Raw genomic sequence first — 19,281 nt, forward strand, 5'->3', positions numbered from 1 at the left:
TGGACAACCTACAAAAAACATTTCTTCTTCAGCTGTTTAGTTTTATATTTTGGATATATTTATATTTCTATTTTTTCAAGGTCCTCTAAAAAGGGCTATCACTGCAATTACTGGAAAGTTATTTTTATAATTCACTTTGTATTACTTCATTAGTAATTGCAGAGCCATTTTCTGTCTAAACTAATAGCAATTAAAAAACAAATTCTATGTGTCTTAAAAGAGGAGTTGAATGTCTAGATTTCTCTTATCACTCAGAGGAGAAGTTGATCTGACTGAAAAATTATTTTCTCAAGATGTTATTATCGTCTTAAGACGGAAAGGTTTTTCTGACTCCTAAAATGGGATTCCGAATGGTACTAATCGATAGAAGGAATGTGTTGTAGACATACCTTCCAAATATCAAATAGTTTTTTTATGTATCAATGTTTTGTAACCGAAATCTGGTCACATAACCTTGAAAGTGTACCAACTCCCCAAGGGAGATGGTTATGCAAAAGGAAAGAGGTCACCTTGGGAGAAAAAATAAACCTTTCTTTTCTTTTTAAACATAGTCTCTTTCCATTAGGAAAATGGACTGCAATTTAATAAAAAGTTTGTCAAATTAAAAATAATTACAGATATAGATGTCTTCTGACCTCAGGAAGCCAACATCCCTGTGATTTCCTGCAATCGCAGTGAGCCACAATTTGTGACTTATCTAATATTTGTGAGAGTGGTCATATCTGAACCACTACAATCCAGATTTTTGAGACCTCACCTAGTAGTATATAGCATAGTGTGTCTCTTTACTGGTCGCAAGAATACTGATTACAGTATGCAACCAGTATTTTGTGACCAGGTATTTGTACATCTGGCTCCTTAGTGCTACTATTGAGTCTGCTTTGTGATAAATAATTCTATTTCTCATTGGATGAAACGTAAAAGGAGCAAAGAAACTGATCAATCAAAATAATGGAACTGCTCAAAGTACTGCTGCTAATAGTCAGAAAATATAATTCTTGACACAGTTTAGATTGCTATTTATATGTTGTAAATAGTTGTCCTGAAGTTTAGTTTCCACATCATCATCAATAAAGCTGGAGGATGTAGTTCAATAGGTTGAATATTTGCCAATCCTGAAAGTGATAGTCGGCAGGTCATGTATCTTAATCTCTGCAAGAACAACTCAGCCTGCTGTCCTCCAACAGGTCGGTAAATTGAGTACCATAAATTGGTTGATTCTGAAGTGGGTTATTCACTGTGCTGATAAGTTTGGTAGGAAGCGTATAAAAACAAGTTGGTGTCATCATCCATGTATTCAATGAAAGGTCAGTGATTTTCTAAATTTCCCTAGGTCACTCTAACTTGAATGATGCACTTTGTATACTTTCCAGGTACTATCCCATGGGACATCCAGTGTCAGTGCACCTTTACTTCCTTGCTGATCACTTCCAGGGATTTTTAATCAAGCATCATGCCACCAACCTAGCTGTGAGCAAGTTGGAGACTCTTGAAACGTGGGTCATGCCGAAGAAAGTGTTCAAGATTGCGAGTCCACAAAGTGATTTTGGAAGGCTGCAGTTTTCAGAGGTGAGATTTAATATCAAATTGTTAAGTATCCCCACATTGCTATGCATGGTCTAATACAGGATCTTTAATGCATGATGTACATCAGTCTGCAAGTGAAAGGTAAGGTTGTTTCTTGATTAGTTACACATTACAAGTCATCTGGTTCGTCTGCTAAACTAAGGCATTGCATTAAAGGAAGCCAAAAAAAAGATGTTTAGACCAGTTGCCCATGCCAGCTGTACTGCATAAAGAGCTGGCCATGCACAAACAAAACTTAGAGGGGTATTAAGAGTTTGACGACAGACTACCCTGCTATCCAAACCATCATTATGCTTGCTTCATTTACAGATGAATGGACTGAAGGTTATCCTTCAATAGAGCTACTGCTGTCTATGTCAACATAATACTTCCTCTGAAGGTCTGACAGAGTAGGGGCTGTTGGAGGAATGACATTACACCACCTGCCCCATTTGGGCTCATGGTGTAATGCCTTTTTTGCATGCTCAACACTGCCAGGAAATAACTGATGGTGAGGGACAGGAAATGACCAGTAGTAAAAACCCATACCCTGGAAGAAAGCTCTCAGGGTGTGAGGGGGGTCATTGTTTTTTTTTTTTTTTTTTCAAAAACAAACTCTCACTTTGGTGATTTGTTTTAAAAAACATTAAATACTTTGGTGTATGGCAGTGGAAACCTACAGCAGTCTTACACCAATCTTTTGCTATATTGGAAGGAAGCATCAGGACATTGGTTACTTTTAAAGTGCGGAGTTGACCACAGGGCCGGAGATCATCTCTAACTTTGGCAGGAAGAGTACCATTCAGATGGGGAGGTCAATGTCCTCCACACATTTATCAATATTGAAATCATGCCATTAGTATCATCTTCTGGGAACGGTTCACATTTTGTTACTACAGTAGGGACTGATGGTGCCCCAGCAAATACTAAAATGGTGTTTCCTTGATTTATTTGGAGGCCTACCTGCCACAAATCAGACAATTCCTAATGTTGTTTTTAGGGAACATCCACTACCCTCTCACATAATGCCTTATAGGTGCACAATACTGATACTCCCACCCGATATTGGCTTTGAGAGTAGGTAAGTGTGCTGAAGGGCCTGGTGGGTCTTGCTGCCCTTAGTGACTAGGGTGCTAAGGCTTCAATAACCTCTTAATTTAAGGGTTTAACCCTCTATACAAAGTCAGCCCTGAAACCCATTGTACAAAGTCATGCAACAGTACAAGAGTCATGCAGATTTGATTTGATCTGGATAACCTTGAACCAAGTGTTTGATTGTGGGGCAAGTGGAACCACACTTGAGGGTTAAATAAGGGACCCTTCTGAAGGTTGCAGGTCTCTGCACAATCTGAAAGAGCAGCCAGTAAGATCACTACTCTGATGGGCTGTATTAAACAATGGGCTCATTCAGAATAGTTGTGGAGCATAATGTATAATCAGAAAATATTTATAACGCAATGCTTGCAATTAAATTTAACCCACTCTGCTGTTACTTTATTTCAATTCCTAAATAGCACACACAAAGCTTTATGTACCCTTTCTACATAGATCTAATTTGGTCAGCAGTTCTAAATATTATAGTTGGGCCAAAATCTCTTTTTTGTAAATCATATGTTCGAAGCATGTGAGCTGCTGAATTCATACTACTGCATAGATCGCCATCTGGTGTTGGACTTGTATGCTTGCACCTTGTTGTTGTCTTGGAAGAAACCTTTTGTAGTCACAAGATAGGTGACTCCTCCCTTGGGTGGTAGTGCGCATGGGCATCTAATTTTTTCCGCCATCGGGTTCAGATGTAACTTGCTGCGCTCCGAGTCGAAGTCGTTCGATTCCCCTTCAAAGCACAAAAATTCTCATCGCTCGATGGTATTTTTTCGATCGCGAATCTCTCTCGACACGTATCCAGCTCCGAAGAAATTTTCGAGTCTGGTCGTCGACGTGGGCCATTAGGCCGATCGGCGCCATCAACCAGCATATGGAAAGCACCCCATTGAAAAAATGCAAGTGTGGCGCTAAATTCCCACACACAGATCTCCACGAGGTCTGCAACCTTTGTCTCTCGCCAGAACACGAGAGTCGACACTGCCAGGCCTGTGACTCTTTCAGGTACAAAAAGACTATACGTGATCGCCGGGCTCGACGACACGAAATGTCCAGGTCAACCGTACCAGTGCCGGAGAACATCTTCGAAGCCGGCGGCAATGATCCAGACACAGGAGACGAACAACCTAACATCTCCGAGGCCGAGAAATCGGAATCAGAAGACCGGATGGTTACTCCAGCTCAACAGAGCGTGAGTACTGACGTCGACGCCCCTGCCCCAAAAAAACAAAAGGCTCCGGTAAGACCTTCACCTTCGGGTCTGGGTCGGCACCGAGACAAAACTTCAGAAGCCCTGCCTCCGGGCCCGGCTCCGAAGCATCCAAAGCCTTCAGGCAGCTCGGGATTGAGCCAGCCGCAATATGATGCTGAAAAACCACTATACCTTCTCCAGCACACTCTCCAGCGCCTGTTTTTTCACCACAAGAGGAGGATGAAGATATAGTGGGTGATGATGACACACACTCACCACATAATACAGATACTGATGATGACACCCACAGTAATCCAGCTCCCGACCCTTGGGATAATTATGATGTCCCAGATGTATCCGAGACAGATTTTTATCCCTCCAGACCATCCCCTCCAGACGATAGTATAGGGTTTGCGCAACTAATAAATAGAGCTGCACAATACCATGGGGTCCAACTACATTCAGACCCCTTAGAAGAGGACTTTTTACTAGAGACATTCACTCAGCCTCAAAAGACAACAAACACTCTCCCTATGTTCAAAGGGATGATTAAACATGCCCCTGAGGTTTTTAAAGACCCTGTTAGGGCTAGGGTTCTTAGTCCTAGAATTAAAAAAAAATACAAGCCAGCCCCAAGCAATCCAGCTTATATTAAAGGTCAACTCCCTCTGGATTCATTGGTAGCAGCAAATGCCCTCAAACTGGCAAATTCCCAAACTACAGGCGAAGCCCCTCTGCCAGACAAAGAATCTAAGTTACTGGAAGCATTGGGGAAAAGAGTTGCATCTCAGGCAGCAAACTTTTGGCGCATTGCCAATTCACTAACCTTACTAGCAAGGTACGATGATCTTGAAAAGCTCATTCAACACCTTCCAGACGAGCATAAGACCAAAGCAAATGATCTTATACAAGAGGGAAAGTTAATTACAAATACCTCATTAAAATGTGCCCTTGATGCAGCCGATACAGCATCTCACACAATAAATACAAGTGTGTTATTACGTAGACATGTGTGGCTGCGCATATCTGGGTTTAAGCAAGAGGTGCAGTCTACCATCCCTCAATCAACCCGTAGATCAGGAACACTTGTTTGGGCCCACTGTGGACACATCTTTAGAAAAGATAAAAAAGAACTCAGAGACAGCCAAATCCATGGGGGCTCTACAAGCGACAACTGGTAGAGGTTCCTTTTATCGCTCCTTTTATAGGGGCGCATCCAAAACCATTGGCACAGACACCATCCCTTCCACTTATAAAAGCCCCACCCAGACCTCCCCTAACAGAGGATACTTAAGAGAGAATTACAGAGGCAATAACAACAGAGGGAGAGGGCGTGGTTCTAATACCCGCAACTCCCCCACCACAAAACAGTGACTTCCCTCCACTTCCCCCCGACCATTCCACCCCAGTCGGGGGAAGACTATCACAGTTCCTACCTGTATGGAATTCCATCACCACACGCAGGTGGGTAAGACAAATTATCCAGTATGGTTACTGCCTGGAACTTATTGCCATTCCCCCCAAAACACCGCCCAGACAGCGTCCCATGTCCATGGAACATCTACGCTTCTCAAACAAGAGGTTCTCTCCATGCTTCAAAAGCACGCAATAGAACCAGTTCCCCAAGAGCATCAGGGGACAGGGGTGTACTCACTGTACTTTCTAATCCCCAAAAAGGACGGTACTCTCAGACCAATGCTGGACCTCAGACCCCTCAATTTCTACATTCAGTCAGATCACTTTCACATGATCACTTTTCAGCAAGTCCTTCCACTGCTTCAACAAGGCGAGTTCCTTGCCACACTAGATCTCAAGGATGCCTACTTCCATATTCCCATACACCCTGCTCACAGGAAATATCTAAGGTTCAAAGTGGACGGCCAACACTATCAGTTCAAGGTCCTCCCATTTGGAGTAACAACAGCACCCAGGGTCTTCACAAAGTGTCTGGCGATAGTAGCCGCGCACTTACAAAGAAAACGCATTAACTTCTTTCCTTACCTGGACAACTGGCTCATAAAATCCAAGTCACACAGTCAGTGTGTACAGCACACCTACCAAACAGTTCAGCTGCTACACAGTTTGGGGTTCATAATAAACCACACCAAGTCCCACCTACAGCCCTCCTATCTACATCAGTATCTAGGGGCCACAATAAACACTTCCAAAGCTCTGGCATACCCCAATGCAGCCAGGATAACCAGTATACAAACCCTTGTCACAAAATTTCAACCCCAACACTCCCGTCCAGCTCGAGTGTTTATGCAGCTAATAGGGATGATAGCCTCTTGCATTTTCATTGTCCCTCATGCAAGGCTTCAGATGCGCCCCTTACAATAATGCTTAGCACGTCAGTGGAACCAGGCTCAAGCTCAACTTACAGATCTGGTGTTGGTGGTTAGCCACACGCATCGCTCTCTGCAGTGGTGGAACACACAACGCCTTTCCAAAGGGCAGCCGCTCTTAGAGCCAGTCCCGCAGATAGTGCTAACATCGGACGTATCCCTCACCAGCTGGGGGGCCCTTCTCCTAAACCATACAGTCCAGGGCAGGTGGACCACTCAACAAAAAGTGCTCCACATCAATCACCTAGAATTACTGGCAATATATCTAGCGCGAAAATCATTCCAACCACATCTCGTCAACAAAACTGTCCTAGTCAGTACGGACAACATGACAGCAATGTATAACATACAGAAACACTCTTTGCAGCTTTCTCAACTAGCGCAAAACATATGGAGATGGGCCATTCCACAAAACATATATCTCCTAGCAGAACATCTTCCAGGAGTACACAATCAGATTGCAGATTTGCTCAGTTGTCAGACACAGCAGATTCATGAATGGGATTTTCATCCACAGGTTCTTCAACCATTTTTCCAAATGTGGGGCCACCCAGACATAGATCTGTTCGCCACATAGGAAAACGCAAAATGCCCAACCTTCGCCGCCAGGTTTCCACATCCGTCGTCCAAGGGCAATGCGATGTGGATGAAATGGTCAGGCAGATTTGCGTACGCTTTTACGCCACTCACACTCATTCCTCTAGTAATACTAATTAATACGTAAGCTCAGGCAACAGTCTCTCAATATGACCCTAGTTGCGCCAACAAGGGCACGGCAATCATGGTTCACCACACTTCTCGAACTCTCGGTGGTTCAACACCAAAAACTGCGTCTCTCCCCGAAACTACTAACGTAGAACCATGGAGAGATAAGACACCCCGACCCAGGTCAGCTGAATCTGGCGATCTGGCTCCTGAAGTCCTAGAGTTTGGTTACCTTAACCTTCCACCAGACTGTATGAACATCATCAAAGAAACCAGGCTACCTACTACTAGAGCTTGTTATGCAGCAAAATTGAATTTGTTTTTCATTTACTGCAATAATAATAAAACCGATCCACTGGATGCTTCAATCCAGAACATCATTTTCTATTTGCTACATTTACAAAGATGTAATCTGGCATATTCATCTATAAGATAACATCTAGCTGCTATTGCTGCTTACTTGCAAAACAGACAACACCTGTCACTGTTTAGAGTTCCTGCAATCAAAGCCTTTATGGAAGGCCTTAAAAGAATAATTCCTCCCAGACTGCCACCCTCTCTGGTATGGAATCTAAACATTGTTCTTACCAGGCTCATGGGTCCCCTATTTGAACCTCTACACAAATGTGAACTGCAGTTTCTTACATGGAAAGTAGCTTTCCTGGTTGCAATCACCTCTCTCAGGAGGGTAAGTGAGATCCAGGCTTTAACCATACAAGAACCATTCTTACAAATACATTGTAACAAGGTGGTTATTTGACAAATCCAAAATTCCTTCCCAAAGTAATCTCTGCTTTTCATCTTAACCAATCCAAAGAGTTACCAGTGTTTTTCCAAAACCTGGACTCTGTAGCAGAGAGAGCTCTTCACACACTTGACGTCAAAAGAGCTCTACTTTATTATATTGACAGGACTAAGCCCTTTAGAAAGACACCCCATCTCCAAAGCTGGGATTGCAAGGTGGATAGTCAAATGCATTCAGATATGCTACCAAAAGGCTAAACGCACATTAGCAATTCCCCCTAGAGCGCACTCAACACCGAAACTAGGGACTTCCATGGCATTCTTAGGGAACATTCCCTTAGATGACATCTGTGAGGCAGCAACATGGTCTACAACACACACCTTCACCCAACACTAATGTGTTGACGTGCAGGAAAAGTAACAGGCTTCTGTAGGCCAAGCTGTTCTTAAGACACTTTTTCAATCCACTGCAACAGATACAGGTGGCCACCGCTAGGGGAGACACTGCTGTACAGTCTATGCAGTAGTATGAATTCGGTAGCTCATATGCCTCGAACGGAAAAGGCTACTTACCAGTATGCATCTGTTCTTGGCATGTAGAGCTGCAGAGATTCATACGCCACCTGCGTCCCCGGAACCTGTATCTGTTCCAGTATTATCTTAATTAGGTACATTCACATGGACATCTCTTTTGTTTCTTACTAACTCCCTCATTTCCCTTCATGGTGAAAAACTATCTGAGGATGGAGTCGATGCCCATGCGCACTCTCAACCAAGGGAGGAGTCACCTATCTCGTGACTACAAAAGACTTCTTCCAAGACAACAACAAGGTGCAAGCATCCGAGACCAACACCAGCTGGCAATCTATGCAGTAGTATGAATCTCTGCAGCTCTACATGCCAAGAACAGATGCATACTGGTAAGTAGCATTTTCCTTCTCTCGCAACAACAGTAATATCATCCTCTACATATATCATTGCTTTGCTTACAGGACAGCGATCTGAAATGGCTGCTGATGCATGTTTGATTTTTGATTATCGTATCTATATACACATCTTTCTAATAAAGAAGGCACCAGCTAATGAAGAATAAAAATAAATTGAACTGGTAATGTCCAAGGGAAGGTGCAAGTTCACATAAGCAAATTGGAAGCCACAACTTCACTGAAAACAAAAAAATGCCTTGAGCAATTTAATTTTCAATGGGCATCTTTGTTGTTTAATTAGGAGAGACCTATATATGATTAGACAGTTGGTATATATGGCAAACACCAGACATTAATGTCCCATTAACGAGATGAATGTGGGTTTGGTCCTGGCTGTTTATCAATGTGTCTCTAGGCTGAAGTGCAATTTCAGCCATAGATAAATTATCGCACAGGAGATATTTCGTGTTACCTTTGGGTTTCATTTGCTTGCGCTTTCCATTCTGTAAACCAACCACACGACTCTCCTTCAATTGGAAAGCTTATGTGCATGTGAAATTAAACAGTGCCTGTTTACAAAGAATGAACATCTGCTTGACTCAGCACAAACATAGTGCCACAAATTAAAAAAAGCCTTAGCTGCACCTACGTCAAACTGAGGACCTCAGACGGTTGTTATACGAGTATAAATTCAGTATTCATAGATTCTTTCACAAGCGATATTACATCAGCATGGCCAAAGGTTAATTGTGTGCACACCTGTGATGCCTTGAATGTTGGTAAATATCCATTGGTGGGTCTAAGCAAATCTTTGTAAGGAACTTCACAATCCACATATGATAATAGATGTATTCCTATCGAGGACAGTATAGAATCTGCCCCGGGGGCGGTGTATCATGGACTCCTTCTGGTGGTGCATCAATAAAGAAAAGGCCTGTACATTTATTACCATCTATAGTGCATACACTTCCTCAACAAATCTCTGCATTAGTGCATGTGTTGCTGACAGCAGAGCTCCGAACCATTAAGAGATCATTACTGCTTATGTTATTCATAATATGGGGCAGACAGGGTTGTGTGCACCTGGATCTGACACTTTGTTATATATCTGTTCAAAGTCAAGAGCCAATATTGTTTGTTGTTGGAAAATGCAAATAAATATCTTTATAACTGCAATACTAATCTAGGAACATGGCCAGTGGAGTGCTACATATGACATGGACTTAGTTTGGTTACAGTTGAACTGTAGTGTTAAAGTAAATCTCTGAATAGGGGGATTCATGTCTTTCCAGGGGAATGGCCATTTTGGTTTGTGTTTCAAATCTCCAGCTAAACTGTTCCAGAGTGTTGGAGCTTGGCAAGAAATAGTTTGTTTTGAAGTTTACGTTTTTTTGGGAGGAGGTTTCCAGTAGTAGCTCAGATTTCCCTTTAGCGTCTCTTCTCTTTCATGGCATGTGCAAAGATTGTCTTTCAGATTGCTGGGTGGTAGATGTAGATCTTTGTGGCAGTTAGAAGTTATTTTGAGGATGACCCCGACTGAAAGAGGAATCCAGTGGTGGTCCTAAGAATGGGAGGATGTGATTTATTTTTGTGCCTTTGAGAATTCAAACTACGACATCAACCATGGCGTTTCATTCTTCCGTTCTCTTTATTCTTAGCTTTCCAAAGTGCATAAAAGAAAACACAGAAAATAGTTTTACCCACAAGTGTGTAACGATGTCCTAAAAGCTTTACATTTTGCACTGTTTTCCAGCCCATCTGCTTCTAAATATCACTCAGAGGAAGGTGATGTCTGTATCACAGATACACTTGGAAAAAGTGAGCTATCCTCCATAGTTAACCACACATCACACTTTATCACTAAATTGTACCCTGTTTAAGATGTCAGATTAATTTGTTGTATATGGCTTGAAAACTAATAACTTGATTAAGGGGTTATTCACTATGGGTACATCACTGGAGTGTACTAACAATGTGTGTTTCACTGTTATTATTTTGGTACAAGGAACTAGTGTTGTCCCTAGTTGACCCCCATTCCCACCCGGATCTTGCCAGACCCAAGAAAAGAGGTGAAAGGGAGCATGATGCTATGCAGTTGCCACCGCCCCCTCCTCTGTTTCCAATGACTCTTTTACTCCTAGTCATTTTCAGAATGAATCAAGGAGAGCAGATTAAACAATATAAAATTGTATACCAGCAGATATCAATCATCGTATGTACTGTTCGTTGGGGTATCAATTGGAAATCGGCTTAACTCTAATTTCCTATGACATCACTTATAACTACTCATTGGAAAACAACAGTGTTATTGACACATACGGATCTATAATTATATATACTTGAGTTGTCATAAGTATGCACTATAATTTAAACACACCAGTACTAGACAGAAAGCTTGGTCAAAGATCACACTTCCTCCTTTGAAAGGTGAAGAATGAAAGCCCTTTCTATAAGGTTCTGCAACTGCCACGGCCAATGATAGAATTAATTTTGCTATTTGGCCTCCTAAGGGCCTTTAACATCCACCTTCAGAGGATGATGTAACTGACATGCTTCACCTCAGACTGATGAGGCCAACACTGCTAAAATAGCACCAGGTGAGGGGTGTGAATCTGAGTCTCTATAATCTCCTCCTTTGTACTGACATGCATTCTGAAACTATTGCTGGAAGTTGGCGAATCTCTTCTTTCTGGTAACTAGTCCCAAATCATTACTGTGAGGTATCCTGGTAGAGCGAGATGGCCATCCAGCAACTGAATGTAAAAGAGATTGTGTATTGCCATCCAAAACATAGCACAATATTCATGTAAATTATCAAACAATTTAGAGTTTTTAGAAATTTATGGGGAAACTTGTACCAGGAATCAGTATTCTCATGGGACCTGGATATCCCTTATTTCAAGTCTTTTTGTCATTTATATGTATAAAAGGGGTTGGAAAGCTATATTTTGGGACTGCGGCACATTCATTGAATGATTTGTACATGAATTTGTAATGTATTTAATCAGGCGATACTGTTCCCCCCCAGAAACTCTAGATCTGATTCAGTACGTCATAAGGTTCTTTTTGGTAGCGGGGCCAAAAAGCAAAAATTGGTTATATCTTGCCACTCCAGCAATATATAATGTATCCTCAGAAATATCTTCTGTACTCTAATTTAATGAGACCTGCCCAATGACCTTCACTGTAAGAAAAAGTTAAAGTGTTTTGAAGTGGGTCCCTAAACAACGAAACAGTTCAACTGACTTTAGTCTTTTACTACATTATGTGTGCGGATTGTGGATAAACAATTTGCATAGGATTGTTTGGCTACCATCAGGCACTATAGCATATGTATTAAATGCAAATAAGTTATGTGTCAATTGATTGGACTTCACATAGTCCAATGATCAATGAGAAAAGATTATTCAATTAGATGCGCACACCCAGATATATACGTTTACTCTGTTTACTCGCCACAATAAATGTATGAAATAGAGTAATTTACAGGGAGGTGGAGTCCTTTTGGATTACGTATGCAAATAAAAAAATACCCATGAAGAAAAAGGTGGAAATAGTTCATTGGTACTACACTCCTCAGTACAAGAACACCACAATGGAGAAGTACAATGTTCCACACAAAATTGTAATATTGTTCACTTCTATTTCCCTGCTGTGGAGAAGCTAACATTAAAAAGGTTGCTTTTTCCAGCACTTTCACAGAAATTAGATGCCACATCTTTTATTTTAGAGTTTTATTGTATACTGAGAGGGACCCTGTCAGTTCCTTTCCCATCATATGTACCACTTTTACTAGTTACATTAAGTAATGCATCCCTTTGTCACTGTCATCATTAGCTCCATTAAACCTGACCTTTCATTATCTCTTCACGAACCTGAAATTAAAGCAGAACAAGGGAAGGTTAATTTCCACTGAACTCTTCACAGGCTTTGGTTGTGGGTGGGACTGGAGCTCCAGGTCCAGGGATCTTATTGTCGGCAGCTCCTATTTATTGCTGAAAGCAATAAAATCCAAATGTGCTGCAGGCAATTAGTCTGCATTGTGGATTTCTAATGACCTAATTTGAGTTGAGCGTTGAAGCAAAAGTAATTATAGTTCACGCATCACTGTTTTGACCTGAAAATTATTTGTGTGTCGCTTGTCAAACCTGAAAAAAGATTAAATATTTTCTGTTTACCAGACTTCCTGCAATGGAGGAGGAAGTGCCATTGTCACATGAATTCTAAATAGATCAGGACTCATCAGTGCAGTCAGGATCAAAGGATAGGGGGGTTGGAGTCACATTGCCTGAAATTGTGTACCACCCTGGCACTGGGGCAGGTCAGAATTGGCTGCCAGGACTCTGGGTTGAGACTGTGTGTCTTTTGTTCCTTTTGTAGTGCTGAAGATCGAATCTGCAGCTTTTTCATCTGCACTATTTTATAAATTACTTGGCACAAGCTTCTCTGCATTTTATTTGTATCCCTCCTGAAACCTCTGATATGCATGCTGCTGCAGAAATGGTCTGATAGCATGCTGTGCAATGGGCAGAAAAAGAAGAGGTAGAGTTTGCTACCCTAAGTGGCACCGGCTGTGTAAAAGGGGTCCTTAGCCCTCATGAGAACTCAAACTGGACTTTCTCTTTTAAATCTAAAGAATTTCATGTTATTTGTGAATTTTGTGAGAGGATGTGGCCTAACGACTAGAACGGTTGACCTCGAAGCTGGGGAACCGGGTTTGAGTCTCGGCAACGACGCTCAACATCCTGTGATCCTGGAAAAATCACTTAATCTCCCCGTGCCTAACAAAATGAATGTGTCCGTCTGTAACGCAACGGATGCTCATGAAAAGCGCTCTGATACCTGTGGGTCGAGTGCGCAATACATAAAACTAAAACTAAAATTATGCAACTGAGAGTTTAAGGCCATTACAGAAATGTAGCAGTTGTGCAAGTGAATTTAACGCAGAAAGTGGGTAATGTAGGATGCTAAGGCACGATCCTTTACAATATTTAGCCTATATTTGAAGAAAACCCACCCAATGGATATGATTTGAAATCTTTTAGGGATTAAAAGATGCTAGAATGGAAGAAAATATAAGCTCCTTTGCATTAATAGATGACGGAGAAGGCCAGGACACTCTAGAAGAATAAATGTATTGACATTTTTCAATCATACATGTGCTGATAGCTTTCTATCACGATCTGTATGCTGCAACATGCTATTAAGTGCTATATATTAATCAGTCATCAAATGAGCTGCTAAAGTGCAAAATTGAATTTTAAAATGACTTTGATCAACTCTGTACAAAAGAATACCCAATGCAAGGGATAGATAAGAAATTGTATGACGAGGTTTGTAGTGAATGCCTCAGCAGATGGGCTGAGGCATTAAGCCACATAGCATTTGCAAGCTCTGTGGTTTGCAAAATCACTGGGTTTGCAGTCACACAATGGCTTTCTGATATGTGTTACATTCACTTTGTGAGTCAGAAAAGCATTTTAAGCTTTCAAAATTGGTTTAACAACACATACCTATTAGCATTTAGGAAGATGCGTGAAAGGAGCACCCCTTCCTAATTATGATTTAGCTTGGTATGTCATGGATCACTTATCAACACATCAAAAGAGGTGGTAACTGAGTCACAAAGGGGAAGATGTTACTTTTGGACATCTTCCCCTTTAAGAAAGCCATTGGTAGCCTCTGGCGGTAGATAGTAGTCCAAGGGATCACTGTCTGCTCTACTAGAATATTTTACAGACGGGAAACGTAGTGCCTGATGTACCAACATTCCATTTGCAAAAAGGATTTGCAAATTGCACACCAACTTTTTGCGAATGGAATCTGATTTTGTGAACCGACCTGTGTACGTTCGCGAAATCGCAGGGGGTCACTGAATGACCTGCTTTAGTAGTATGGATATGTGGTGCAACCTAATAGTTAATAAGATTAAAGACTAGTTGCAAAACGTTGGTGTGCAATTTGTGATCACTTTTTGCAGCCAGTGTTCTGGTACATCTGGCCCAATGAAACTTGGAAGAGTTAAGACAGGTAAACAAGCAATTTGAAAATATGTCTCATGTACATGGATTTGACATTTCAAAAGATCAGAGGAAACAGATGTGGCACAGAAGGAAGAGTCTGTTGTAGAAGAATGAGGAAATTTAAGTGATGACATTATTGCATGATATTTAAGTGGAAACTAATTAAACAAATATGCTCAAGGACTTTGTAAGGATTCTAGTATTCCTTTAGTGAAACAGAACTTAAAAACCTGATGAAATGAAATGAAACGTAAACTTGTAAAGCGCGCTGCCACTCCCATAGGAGCATCCTGGCGCTAAGCTGCGAAGAATGTAACCCTATGAACTCAGTGGATTCTGGGGGGTTGTGCATCAGAGAATAAGTGAAAAACACAGTGCATCAGAGATGCAAAAAAGCAATTTTTTGAGCTGTCATTTGTAGATACCCTCGGATAAGCAGTTTTTGAAGTTGATCTCGAAATCAATAGAGTCTATGTTCAACGACAAGATGAACTGTGTGTCGTCGGCATAAGATGTCGATTCAATGCCGAAAGAGGTGATCAACTAGATCAAAGGGTTGTTAAAAAAATAGTAATACTGGTAGAGCATGATAAAATACCAGAAAATATCTAGGAAAAAAATAAACAAGAGCAATGATAAAGATTTGCTTAATCAGTCACTTCATAGAGTTCTTAGTTAAAGGAAAAAATATTTGAGATGTCTTTGTATGGCATAAGTGATGTGGATAACTCAGGGCCTAATCAGACCTGTTTGATTGACCACCTATGTGCACATCTAAGGAGGAAATCTGATCCTTCTTTGTAGCAAAAAGCAGAAGAGATAGATTTACAGAGCATAGCAGAGAAAACGTATGTAAGCTTCTGCTTACTTTTGTGGACTGAGCAGATATTTCAAGAGATATGGAAAACAGGCAATGTCAAGTGGAAATTAAAAAAATGTAGAGCACTGAATTAGGGCCTCATTTATGGGGATTTGGCGTAGTGCAGTGCAGCAAGTCACCTTGCTGCACTGCTCTACGTCAAAGTGAAAGGGCAGAAATGCACTGTATTTATCTAATACGGTGCATTCCCGTCCTTTCGCCCACTGCTGTCATTTTTTCTGCAGCCTTGCGTCAACGCAGGCACCCTTGCACCATTGTGCAAGGCTGCATGTGTTGTTGGCAGGATTGTTTTTGTGCAGAATGGGGCATCATTCTCCTCAAAATTAATCCTGGAAGGCAGAATGTAGCACAGATGGAAAGAGGAAAAAACAAGGAGAAATAAAGTTATTTCTCCTCTCCTTGGGAAGTGTAAATTTTTGGTGCATCCCCAGGTTTACATGGTTTTCTAATTCTGGGGAAGCGTCAAAATCCATGGGTGTTGCATGGGAATACCTACCGCCCATAAAACACCTCTCTCGTGAAGAGTAAGGCAATGCAGTGATTTGCACTGCCTTGCCTTACTCCATATTTATGAGGCCATTCAAAGCCACACACAATGGGTTTGCTGGACCTCATAAATATGATGTTGTAGTTTGCATCACCGGAGCGTCACAAAAAATAATGTTACAGAGGAGTGAGGGGCTCATAAATATGCCCCTTAGTTTCTTGAACAGAATAGAGAGATGACTGTAAATATAAAATTACTGTATTAGAAATGGTAGAAGCTGCGTCAGTTCTTCTGTCCTTCTTTGGATCGGGTCCCTTGGTTTCAGATATGCTGCGCTTTCGTAGGGTGTATCCTATTTATTATTTTACTTTGTGGTTCAAATTAAATTTTTTATCCTGAACATAAGGGCCTAGGAGGCAGGCTCATAAAATGTGGTTCTCTTAGAGGAGAGGCAGAGAGTACGAATGGGGATGGCTTGTTTTCTATTCCCCCAATCATGGTGGAACTAGGATGATGTGAACACAGTCTTCATACTTAGAAAAGCCTCCAGAAGATAGGAGATGCAAAACATCATAAATCACCAACAGGAAGAAATATGTGCCTTAGATAAATGGTGAAAAGAACTAACATGTAAGTTTTGGAAGTGTGGTTAGCTCCCTCACTGGAAAAGTGCCACACAAGTCACCAAAATTCTAGATCACCAAAAGGTGTGATGGTGCATCATGTCACTCCATTTTAATTGTTTTCTTAGAAATTCAACTCCCACATGTAATTCACTAGACTCTGTGGGCAGATTTACTAATACAATGTTGCTCTGTTTTGCAAGCTAGGGAACGAGTTGAGCAGCACCTCATCTACTAAGATATGGCGCTGCATCTCTCTTCCCAATCGATGGTGCACAGTTAGACTGCCTAGCTCCACGCACATTCCTATGCACCATTGCATAAGTTTAGTATTGCAAAGGTATCCTAGTATATAGTCCTATTCCCAATTTGTATGTGTACTGTACAATGCAACATGCATACAAAGTTTGAAAAGTTTAGAGGAAATAAAATGCATTTCTCCTACTTTGTGCTGGCCTCAGGGAGGCATATTTTTTGGCTCAAAGACCTGCCTACAAATGTTAGTAGACAGATCTATGTGCGTCAAAAACTGTGTGTGGTTTTATAGGAATGCCAATGGACCACCCATTGGATGCCCCATTGAGATAAAGTAATGCAAAGTACCACAAAGCGATATTGGCATTATTTTAAGACAAATTACTGGTGCAAAAAGGATTTGAACCAGAATGTAAATAGTTTATCAAGACTTTTTACTGGTTTGCATAGCTTTTTCTGACATCGTCCCAGCCTAAAGTCTTTTTATACCTGCAACAAGACTTGCTCACACTGTTTGCTCATTTAAGGGAAATATCGGCTGCTATTAGTGCTCACCTGTTTCAAAAACCGGCTATCACCACTGTAGGACAGGATGAACAGAGTGTAGAAAAGTATGACCTCCATCATATATATAAAATATATAATTAAAGTTGGCATTCATTTTTTTAGTTAAAATGTATACATTCATTGGTAGTAAAACAAAGCGAAAAGCACTGCATGAACGGATTAATGTGCACAAAATTTAACAAAAGGTAGTATATCGTTTCTGGCATCGTTACAATTATATCACACTCAGAAATTGAGCAATGTCTGTATCTTAACATCAGACATATTGAACTCCTATACTCAGATGTAGCTTCATTTTCAATTGGAGGGCATAACAAAAATGAATTCAAAAACATTTGTGAAAACTTCCGAAGCAATTGGAAAACATTATCCAAGGAAATGGAAAGGTGTCCATTGCATAACAATCAATATAAAAATAACTGGACCATTCTTGCATTCTTGGAAAGCTCCATAAAACACCTCTCATAGACCTACAGAGGGTTCTCCCAAACATTAAGGTGAAAAGCATGCCTATGGAATATATAGAAATAACATAAAAATAAGTGTTATTTTATTCCTTCCTAATCACTGCAAATACCATGCACCTTGCTCATCACAACATAGAAGAAACATTATAGAGACCTTGTTTCAGCATTGATAGCTTGTCCTTTTTTGAGTTAAAGGTGGCCACACAGCTGCTCGCTCAAGTATACAAGTAGCTTGAAGCATGAAAGGTCGAATAAATATTTAGGGCTTGTGAAACAGCTGCTTTGCTAATGAGAAACAGGAGCGATATTTAGCGCTGTCACTGCAATGCTGAAATCGACGCACGGACGCGTTTCCTATAATGGTCATGGTAGATTTTGTATGGGGTCATTTAGAGGTTTGGCTTTGATAGCTAAACATAGTGAATACGGTGGATGGGCTGTTCCTTCGGTTAACACAAGTTGAGGACTGCAGCGAGACCGGTCATATATCTAACCAGACAGACATTACTCACAAATAAACATTCAGCTGATTGTGCGAAAAGGCCCCAATGAAAGCCACTATTCTTGTGTTAGAGAACATACCATTCTCTGTCCATATTTATTACACCTCATAAACACAACACATTTTCAGTTTCCATATAAAGTTACAATATTTACAGAAAAGCATTGTGATTATCTCATGGCCATAACTAATGCATTACATTTCCTAGCAAATACTCCAAAGGAGTTATAGTTGACCACCCTTCAGACCCTTGTGGCATCACTGGTCCCTCCGTAAGTTTGTAAGTTTCCCTCTACAAGGCAAACTCGCCTGGCCCCCTTTAAGACAGAGGGGGCTTGGGCCAGCATAGCAGCTGGGCCCCCAAACAAGCATGCCAGAGCCAACCCAATTCAGGGATCCCCTGGGAGATGGGCCTTGGCAACCGGGCCATACCATGGTACCCTGGTGCACCCACTATCCCCAGTATCTCTAGGACCATGTAATAGAGTACCCAGGCCAGCTATGTATAATCACTGTAGCTGGTGTCCTCAGCCTTCCAGTAGAGACTGCAGTACCCCTGCCCTGGCTTGAACCAAAGGCTTAAAAATCAATTTCCATCATGAATTTGCCTGAACTTATATTCTTTATGCCTGTTTTGTGACCAAACATGAAATTTCCCTTGCTACGTGCCTGGGTGGTTCCCCAACTGACCAGGCCTCCCCCACACTCTGTTGCCTGGTGTTACAAGAAATGCTATGGAGCGAATGCAATCAAGTCCTCCACGCACACATCTTGTTGCCCCAGACCAACAAATGAACACCATCCCTCTGAAATGATAACTGTTCCTTGTGCAAGGGGCCTGACCGATTCAGTCAGCTCTTAGCAGACTTGAGACTGAATTCAATGGCCAAATCAGCAC

General features: G+C 41.3%; 1 protein-coding gene across 1 annotated transcript in view; it reads left to right on the forward strand.

Annotated features, from left to right (window-relative positions):
• Positions 1–19,281, forward strand: part of XYLT1 (xylosyltransferase 1) — a 563,426-nt gene that overhangs the window by 521,602 nt on the left and 22,543 nt on the right. The window contains exon 9 of the mRNA XM_085632092.1: positions 1,374–1,569. Within this exon, the coding sequence (XP_085488218.1) occupies positions 1,374–1,569 (196 nt within the window). The remainder of the gene's footprint in view (positions 1–1,373; positions 1,570–19,281) is intronic.

The sequence above is a fragment of the Triturus cristatus genome, chromosome 10 (assembly GCF_964204655.1).
Source record: "Triturus cristatus chromosome 10, aTriCri1.1, whole genome shotgun sequence".
Lineage (NCBI taxonomy): Eukaryota > Metazoa > Chordata > Amphibia > Caudata > Salamandridae > Triturus > Triturus cristatus.